Below are 10,355 nucleotides of genomic sequence, written 5' to 3' on the forward strand. Positions count from 1 at the left end.
GCAAGCAAGCAGAGTTAGTACGCCAGTGGTGGTAGTGAAAATCATTTCATCATCATCGTCATCAACAACATCATCAGATCGTTTATCGCTACCCCCCGGAACTATGCTATTTTCCGGGATAAAAACTTATCTACTTGGCGATTTTTAACAGCTGCAATATCTTCCTTGACCCTCTCAGCTATAAACAAACAAGTCAGCCATAGCCGAGCATTTGTTGGAGTCAGGACCAAACCACTGGATTGAGCTTTACAATCCGAAAATTCTGTCCACGGAACGTCATTTCTACTCAAGAATGGTACGTGAAGCAGTTGAAATAAAAAAGCATAAAAATGTCAACCGGGACGATGGATACAAGCTTTCATCTTCGTGGAATCCTGTTATTAATAAGTGTCGACGTCGGGATGAGTTTTGTGAGTCGGTGTGATGGGGTGACTAATAAAAATCACCAAGTGCGGGTAGTTAGTGATACGAGTGCTGGTACTATTAGTGATCAAGTGCGGGTAGTTCGAAGGACTCGCGCTGCTAGGCAGACTTGACACCCCACACTTCAGTCCACTCGTGACCACGGCCACTGCAACGTTGCCGAAACGTCGAGGTAAATATTACTCGTGTGTGTTAGCGTGATAAGTCCCGTTGGTGGTATTTTGACTATGAGTGAGAAACACGAAAGTTTAAAACGTTATAAAATTTATTTGAGTTTTATTTAACTTTTAACTTATAATGTCCATTTAAAGAAAATGTTACAAATTACATATTTTTTAAGGGGACGTGCAAATTATGGCTTTTGCGCGTTATTTTAAATAATTAATGTGGTTCTTTGAGTTAATTCACTATTTTTTTTAATTTTTCTACAGGAACTTACGTCCAAATATGTAGCAAATAAAATATAAAATGTCCTACAAGACCAAAATCGGTTACTACATTATTTATTTATTTACGGTTTATGGGTGTAAGGGGCTATGACACCCGTATGCCACGGGCGTAAGGGACAGCTATTTTTCTTATTAAGCTTTTTACGAAAATGTCTATAGTTTCACGTTGAAAAGCAAGAAAATTCAAGATTTTACGTAATTATAACGTCCTGCTAAGTTAAACATTAAAAATGCTGTGAGGGTTTGAAAATTACCAAAAACTTCTTTTCGCTCTCCTGAAAAGTAGCATTTTGTCCCTTACGTCAATTGAGACTTCCACCATCGAGTTATTCTCAACAGAGATTTTTCCGAACCGGTGGTCGATGTTTCTGTGGCGATGTTTCATCAATCTGTTCTGAATGACGACAGAATTACCGTGTTTACTCTCTCGGACTGATGAAAATGAAAAGTTTTTAATAATATTCGTCAATCCGATGTGAATGACAGAAAAGCAGAATGATCAAACTTGACAAAGAACAGTTACTAGGATTCCTTTTCCAAGGACGTAGTAAACTTTTTCATCACACTTGCTCGTCAATGATGTTATTCCATGCCTGTATACTAAAGGACAATGGCCTCAATCGTCTCAATCGAATAGACTCTTGTTATAGAAATCCCCTTCTTACGCCCCTTAAGAGAAGTCTCTTCGTTTCATTCTCCATACAAACGTAGTCCCGGTCTCATTTGAAAACTAGGCAACAGAAATAAATGAAATTTTGTAAGTATGGACTAGACGTAATTATCTATGCCTGGGGTTTTTCAGATTTTCATATAAATGTGTAATATCAGAATTACAGGAGCTCAAATGTCGACAAAAAAAGATGTCAACTTTGCACGAGAATTAGACTAATAAAGCATTTTTACAAAAATCCTAAAAACCACAGGCATAGAAAATATAATGAATATATCTGTGATATACTTTTCGTATAATATGAGGACAACGAAACCCAAAATTCAACCCCCCAAATCTTGAAAAGCCTACAGCTATCTCGATATAAATTACGGACGTCGTTGCGGAAGGCATGGGAGGACGGCTGCGAGCGCTTATGTCACGAGCGATAAAGACAGCAATATCCCAAACGAATACCTAAGGGTACGTTCAGATGACGGGCGTTGAACGCGCGTTTTGATAACGTGCGTTTACAACTACATAACAACTATTCAGGGCCGTACACATGCTAACGCGCGTTTTATTAATACGCGCGTTGAACGCTGCACTAGCGCCGACTGTTGTCAGCGCGCGTCAACGCGCGCTTTGAGATCATTGGTTTTCCATATTTCCGTTCAGTTGAGCGCGCGCTTTCGACGCGGATGGACGTATTTTAGGGTTCATCGGGTCGTCAAGAAGTCGTCCGAAATGGAAACCGAAGCTTTTAACACAGAATTATTTATAGACGAAATAGAGAAACGTCCTGCGATATGGGACATGACAAGTAGCAATTATTCTGATAGGAATTTAAAGAGACGGGCTTGGGAAGAACTCGTCCTCATATTCTGTGAAGGAGATGACAGTGAAGAAAGAAGAAATTATTATGTGAGTACATATATTTATTTACATTTACAATCAGTTTGTATTACAAATTAAATGTTGTGATCCAGCCAATCAAGTTTTCCTTCGTTAATGAAATATTTAGTTAAATTTTCTCGAACATTATCCGCCTGTCGCACAGCACGCCCAGTATAATGTGAGGCTAGATTTTCCAGTTGTGGAGTATACAGTGTATCGTCAAAATTGTAGCCATCCCTCATTCTAACATAGTTATGAAGTGTACATATAGCTTTTACAATCTTTTCTGCAAAACACATGTTAACATCTAATGGCCTATGTAAAATACGCCATTTATTGCACATTATGCCAAAAGTACATTCAACATAGCGGCGTGCTAATGTCAAACGATTATTAAATATTTTTTTAGCATAGGTTAGTGACCTTCCGCCGTAGGGCCGCATTAAATTCTCCATCATACCAAAAGCTTCATCAGCCACTATCACATATGGCAACACTGTCGGTCTATTTTTTATTAACAATGTCTTTGGATCAGGCAGGTCTAATGACCTTTCAGTCAGCTTTTTGTACAATGAAGAATTCTTGAATATACCCGAGTCACTATTTTTACCGTACGCACCAATGTCAACCCATACAAAACAATAGTTTGCATCCGCTAGCGCCATTAAACTAGCGAAAAAAAATGTTTATAGTTATAATACATGGAACCCGTGTGTTCAGGCTGTATTAACCGTATATGTTTTCCGTCCAAGGCTCCCAAACAATTGGGAAACTTTGAGTGCTTTTCAAATATCTCCGATATTTCATACCATTTTTCTTTCGTTGGTTCACTCATAACAATGGGTTTCAATTTTCTCCAAATAGTTTCACATACATGTGGTATAATAGTAGCCACAGTAGATTTGCCAATTCTATAATCGTAGCTTAATGTCCCAAGTGAACATCCCGTGGCCAAATATCTGAAAAAAAAACACAAACTATTACTAAAATCTGTCTTTTTTCAGCGTCATCTCTGCAAAAGAAATGGAAGAGTTTACGAGATAATTATATGAGAGAGGTCAAGAAAATGAAGACTGTTAAATCTGGATCAGGAGCTTCCAAAACCTCATCATATATTCATTTTAATAGACTACAATTTCTACAGCCATCTATAGCCGACAAACATACAGAAAATAGTTTCAATAATGTACCAGCACAGAGGGTGTCTGGTACATTTGGGTCGAGAGGATCTCGCCGAAGAGAGCTATTAAATAAGAAAATGTTTTGATTAGTCTGATTCCGGCAAATACAATGCAAGCACACTGACCTGGTCGAGCTCGGTTCTGAAGCATCTGCGAACTTGTAGTGGACGACTTCTTGAAACCTGGCGCCAGGGACAATGATAACACTCCAACAAATTAAAAGTTTTGTTCTTGATGAAAAATAACACGAATTACACACACAGCACACGTTTTAGTCTTTGTTAGCAAAGGACGAATGTTTTTGAACTGGCCGGACACACCACGACACGAGCTTCCAAAACTCACCTCTTCTAGGTGGCGCTTGGTGCGAGCATGCGCATTGGTCAATGCGTAATGCCATCATCAGACTGTTTAAGTTAGTTGAAAAAGTGTAAAAAAACCAAAATCGAACATTCCGCCCACCAAAAATATTAATATTTTTAAACATAGAACAAAATAAATTATGATTCTAACACAAATTAAAGTTGCAACTTCAGCGGTTAACTAAACATGAAATCTAATGATTTCAATAAAAGGTATTTTTAACAAAATACTTCTCTAATCACAATTGTCTGGCAGAGGACACAGCTTGACTAATGGTCTCCTGAGAATTCCTGAAGCAGTCTTCACAGTTGCTTGTCGCACAACGCCATCGGGGCTCGAGTGTAATTCTATCACACGAGCTAACGGCCAATGCAGTGGATATGAATTATCACATTTGATAATAACTATTGAGTTTACTTTTAAAGGTTTAGAGTCTTTTGTCCATTTTGCACGTTGGGTTAAAGAATTTAAATATTCTGCGCTCCACCGCTTCCAAAAACCTTGATGTATTTGCTGAATAAGCTGCCAACGATTCAGCCTATATAGTTTTACATCAGTCAGCTCCTCTTCCGGTAAAGAGGTTAAAGGTTCCATAGTTAAGAAGTGACCTGGAGTTAGCGCATTAATATCGTTAGGATCGGAACTAAGCGGACATAACGGGCGTGAGTTCATTGTGGATTCAATTTGCGAAAAAAGTGTATAGAGCTCCTCGAAAGTAAAACATTGTATACCTACTGTTCGATATAATAAAGCCTTGGCTGCCTTTATTTGAATTTCCCAAACTCCGCCATAATGAGGCGCAGAAGGGGGATTGAACCTAAACTCAACCTTATTTTGCTCTGCAGCACCACGCATCAATTGCGAGAGTTGATTCTTCGCACCTACAAAGTTCGTACCACAATCTGAATGAATAGTATTACAGCGACCTCGTCTAGCAATAAACCGGCGCAAAGCAGCTATAAAAGCCTCAGAAGACAAGTCCGACACAACTTCCAAATGAACTGCCTTGGTCGTGAAGCAGATGAACAGACACAAATAGGCTTTGCCTATTTTAGCACCTCGATGAGTACCATGTTTAATATTGAAGGGTCCTCCAAAGTCGACGCCTACAATCGAAAATGGTTTAACAGCGTTTACTCTTGCCATGGGTAAATCACTCATAAATGGTTCTAAAACCTTAGGATTGGTTCGAAAACATTGGATACAATTTTGTAATGCAGACCTTATGGCACGTTTTGGAGATAGAATCCAAAATTGCTGTGCTACTAGATAATGAGTTGTATTAATTCCAGGGTGACAATTATTTCGATGTATTTCTCGTACAATCCTTTTCGTCAATTCACTTTTACGTGGTAATAAAGCCGGATGCTTGTGCTCGTAAGCTAAACCCGAGCGAGAAAGCCTACCGCCCACCCTGAGAACACCTAACTCATCTATGAAAGGATTCAACTTACGAAGTTGTTTAGGCAATACCTTGCCATTTTGAAGTTTCTGAATTTCGTCAAAGAAGTGCTGATATTGAATACGCTTAACAAACAATCTCATAGCATCATTACGTTCCACACTTGATAAAGTTCCAGTTGTTTTAGTAGCAGATTTTCGAATGTTGCGTATAAAGCGTAAACAGTTGGCTACAATACGAATAACTTTATCTAAAGATGAATATTTATTCAGCAATTCGTCAAGAAGATGTACTGGCTGCTCCACTATCAAAGCTGATACACGTTTTTCAGAGTTCACCATTTCTTGATCTGGATCCTCGGACACAGGGATGGGCCAGTGGCTGCTACATTTCAGAAGCCAAGCTGGACCCGCCCACCATAATAAATTGTTGATAAGATCCTTAGGCAAAGCGCCTCTTGAACAGATGTCGGCTGGGTTTTCGTTTGTTGACACATGATGCCAACATGAACTGGGAAGAAGCTCCTGAATGTGACTGACTCTATTGGCAACAAAGGTCTTCCATCGCGAAGAATGAGACCGGAGCCACGATAAAACTACAGTAGAATCGGACCACGCAAAAATGTTTTCAACTGAAATATTTGTTTCAAATGTCTTCTTGACATACTGCATAAGATCAGCAAGCAACACGGCGGCACAGAGTTCCAGACGAGGTAATGATTGGTGTTTCAAAGGAGCTACTCTAGACTTTGCACATATTAATTTAACAATCACCCTTTCATTTACATCCACTGCTCTCAGATAAATAATAGCTCCATAGCCCGCCTCAGAACTGTCTGCAAATCCATGTAATTGATATGACACATTATTGTCTATAGTAATTCTTCGTGGTATCTGAACGGCCTTGAGAAGTGAAAGCTGCTCAATGTATGCCCTCCACTGAATAACTATGTTTTCAGGAGGTCGATCATCCCAACCAACACCTTGTACCCATAATATCTGAATTAATCGTTTTGCCAGAAAGGTTATAGGTGACAAGAATCCTAATGGATCGAATATTCGTGCTAGTTCGCTCAGAATATTACGTTTAGTGCATTCACGTTCACAAGGTACAACATCAAATGTGAAATGATCTGTACTGTTCCATTTAAGTCCCAACACCTTCAACGATTTAACTGTTTTATCATCAAATGAAGCCGATCCATGTAAACAATCCTCTGGTCGAATATCGCTGAGTAGATCCGGTACATTACTGGCCCATTTTCGCAGTTCAAATCCTCCCATTTTCAATAAATTGATGACTTCAGTTTTCATAACCTTAGCTTCTTCCAAGGAGGATGCTCCAGTCGTGACGTCATCAACGTATGTATCAAAATTAAGGACTCGTGAAGCCAATGGAAAATGTTTTCCATCATCATGAACAAGTTGCTTAATAGTTCGGCATGCCAAGAATGGAGCAGCAGCAGTTCCATAAGTAACAGTGTTTAAACGATATTCTTTGACTGAATATTTGGGATCAAATCTCCAAAGAATTCTTTGGTAATCTTGATCCTCTGCTCTAATTCTTACTTGACGGAACATCTGTTTCACATCTCCAATAAACACAACCGCATGAAGTCTAAAACGAAGGAGAATAGCTGTCAAATTTCCTTGGAGCTTCGCACCAATCAATAAAGTATCATTCAGAGATTGTCCACTAGCACACACAGCAGAAGCATCAAAGACAACACGTAGCTTAGTGGTTTCACTTTCTGGTCGAATCACACAGTGATGTGGAATATAATAGTCTCCCTTTGCAATGTCAGCCACGTCTACAGGGCTCATGTGTTGATTGTCTATGTAATCCGTCAAGAAATCTTTATATGCTTGATAGAGTTCAGGATCCTTGAGCAGTCGTCTCTCTAATAAATGAAATCTTCGAATTGCAATCTCACGAGAACCTGGAAATTTGGGTTTTTCTTCACTTTTGAAGGGTAGTGGAGCTATGTATCGTCCGGATTCATCTCTACTGATGCCTTTGAGATACTTTGATTCACATAAACTCTCATCTGGAGTCAACTCTGGAGATGATGGAAGATCTTCAAGCTCCCACAGGCGTTTAATTTCTTCATTAAGTGACATGTCACTATTGCAAAACATGGCACACAAGTTATTGATCACCTGATTTGTCTGTACACTTGTTCTTCCCATTAACAGCCAGCCAAATATTGAGTTGATAGCTGTCGGTTGATTTACATCACCATCAATGCGTCCTGGTAACAAAAGCTTCATGAATACCTCAGCACCCAGCAGTACATCAATTGGGCCAGGAATATTACACTGTGGGTCAGCAAGCTGCAAATGCTTCACATGTTGCCATGAAGAAGTATTAAGATGCATTGATGGCATAACTCCACATATTATTGGTAAAGTCAGGAAATCCAGGTTAAAGTAAGTCACATTATCTGTTCCAACACAACACGTAATTGAACCAGAAACTTGAGAAGATGTTTTTCCTAACCCACTTATACTCCTATTTGCAGGGGAAGAGACAAAACCAAGTCTACGAGCAGCAGCTTCAGAAATAAAATGTGCTTGGCTTCCACAGTCAATGAGAGCACGCATAGTTTGGTAATTCCCTTTTGAATCCATAACCTGGATGTTCGCAGTTGACAGCAATACCACAGATTGGTTAGTAAAAGTTGTAAGAGCACTTGTTGGTTCATTGACCTCTTCAGCAGGACATGAATGAGAATCCGGAGTAGCTTCAACACTTGTGCAAGGCAATCCGTGTTCATGTACAATTTCTTTATCCAGATGTAATAAAGTGTGATGTTTTTGTTTACACTTTTGACATCTGAAAACTGATCTGCACTCTTTCAGATAATGTGAAGCTCTCAAGCAGTTAAAACACCACTGCCTTTGTTTTGCACATTCATGTCGCTCATCCACAGATTTGTTAAGAAACATTTTGCAATTAGTTATAGCATGATTCTCCTGACAAAAGGAACATCTTTGGTCAGTTTTTACCTCAGCACTATCGGAAACTAGAGAATTCACCGGGTTACTCTTATTGAAACGTGACACATATGGGGAATTATTTGTTTGAGCTTTGATAAACTTTGGCAGGGTTTTACTACTACCAGCTGTGACTGACATAGGTATTCTGCCATCCCTTTCACGAAAGTGGTTGTCCCGAATTAAAGCATCACATTTTTTGTAGATAAAATTCTTTAGAGTTGAATAAGATGGCACTTCACAAGATGAGTGTGTTTCTTCAAAATCGCAACGAGTTTTGGAGTCCAGCTTAGAAAGCACAAGATAACTCAAAACAAAATCCCACTGATCAACTGGTAAATTCAAAGTCTTTAAAATATTCAAGTTTTCATTGAATGTGTCAAAAATGCGCCTATATTCTTCAGGGGAATTCGACTTAAGGTTGAAATTTAGCATCTCCTTCCAACAAGTAAAGGCTAACTCACGATTATTCTTGTAACGCTTGACAAGGCAGTTATAAGCTTCTCCATAATAAATTCCCATAACAGGGAATGTATTCACTAATGCTAAAGCATCACCTGTGAGACACGAAATCAAATAATGCATTCGCTCAGTATCACTGAAGCGATTCATTGAGATGTATCAATGAATTGAAAGTGTCATAGAATGCAGGCCATTGCTTAATGTCCCCTGAAAAGCTAGGTAAATTTATCCTAGGTAGTTTTAACTTGCTAGAGGTCTGGGGCACACTATTATTGACATCACTTTCAGCTACCTCACTCGCATAATCAGATGGGACCAAAGTCCTATGTAGTGTCAAAATGTGATAGTAAATTTCATCACATTGCCCTTGCAATTCATCAACATTCTCTTCATCGTCTTCCTCTAGGCTAAGAATGAACAGATGACACTCGTCAAACGAATTCGATGTTTCTCAACCTCAATAAAGTGCGAAAGGAACAAAGTTAAATCTGACCTGTCTTGTAGAGCTTTAAGACCAACCTCCAACGCTTTTGATAGCCTGTTATAAGCTATTGTTCTTTTTCGCCGCAACGCCGGTAAATCTTTAACTGTGTAGTTCACCTCACTGTCTTTCTTGGATTTTCCAAGGGACACGCGACGCTTCACTTTGCTTGACATGGCGATCATTTACGAACACACTTGCAGTTTCACAATCACACGAAATAAACACCACTTAACTTAAAATCGGTGACTTTAAAGTAAATAGCTCAGGCTAAACAACACGAATCGGAAGTGAATGACATCCAACTTGACAGCTGACTTTTATCACCCGCCATAACTGACTGACATAAGAAGAAAAACGTTTCGTTTCACCGAAGTATCCAAACGTGTTGCTACGCCCGCCGACAAAAACATGGAATGAAACTTAACGAAAAGAACGTCTCACAGATTGTACAAGTCTGAACAATTACCTAGTTCTATAGACATTATGTGCACATGTAGGTGTAGGTAGTTATGTATGTAGGTGTAAGTTCGAGAAAATTCGGTCGAAATGTTCTAGGTGAAATGAATGAAATATAAATATTGTAAGTAACACGACTGTATAAACAGCGCATGAAAAGAGATTGTTTATACGATCTTACAAAATATTGTCCTATGCGACAAACGATAAATAAATTCTAGCAGCTTAAAACTTTGCGACTAAAATTTACAAATCCACAATGAATCTACACAATATCCGCCATTACAACACGAACTTCACGAGAATAAAATAGATAACCAGTTTATTTCACGAGAACTTAAAATCTTACTGGAATAATCAGGCTGAATCGTATTTGCTTTAGTTTACGTTAACCGATATATTTACAACAGGTTAAATAATTAATTTTCCGACAAAAGGCACAAAATACTCAAAATAAAACGGAAATTAAAATTAATTTTAATTAACATTTAATTTGAAATTTTGAACAAAAATGGCGGACGGAATTATCTAGTTCCCTGGTTTCGGCACCAAAATAATGTACCAGCACAGTGGGTGTCTGGTACATTTGGGTC

The 10,355-nt window shown here is 38.8% G+C and overlaps 1 protein-coding gene across 1 annotated transcript; it reads right to left on the bottom strand.

Annotated features, from left to right (window-relative positions):
* Positions 1–3,758: 3,758 nt before the first annotated feature.
* LOC141443501 (uncharacterized) lies at positions 3,759–9,774 on the bottom strand. Its single transcript, XM_074108818.1, has 2 exons — positions 9,316–9,774; positions 3,759–4,006 (listed from the first exon to the last, which is right to left on the bottom strand). Exons 1-2 carry the CDS (start codon positions 9,486–9,488, stop codon positions 3,871–3,873), a joined length of 309 nt encoding a protein of 102 aa, XP_073964919.1. The 5' UTR covers positions 9,489–9,774; the 3' UTR covers positions 3,759–3,870.
* Positions 9,775–10,355: the final 581 nt, after the last annotated feature.

This window comes from Choristoneura fumiferana, chromosome 27, assembly GCF_025370935.1.
Source record: "Choristoneura fumiferana chromosome 27, NRCan_CFum_1, whole genome shotgun sequence".
Lineage (NCBI taxonomy): Eukaryota > Metazoa > Arthropoda > Insecta > Lepidoptera > Tortricidae > Choristoneura > Choristoneura fumiferana.

Coding starts and splice junctions, on each gene's coding strand:
- LOC141443501 (XM_074108818.1), bottom strand. CDS start 9,488: ATGATCGCCATGTCAAGCAAAGTGAAGCGTCGCGTGTCCCTTGGAAAA. Junction 4,007..9,315: donor CTTAAAGCTCTACAAGACAG/GTCAGATTTAAC, acceptor TAACTTAAACAG/TCTGATGATGGCATTACGCA.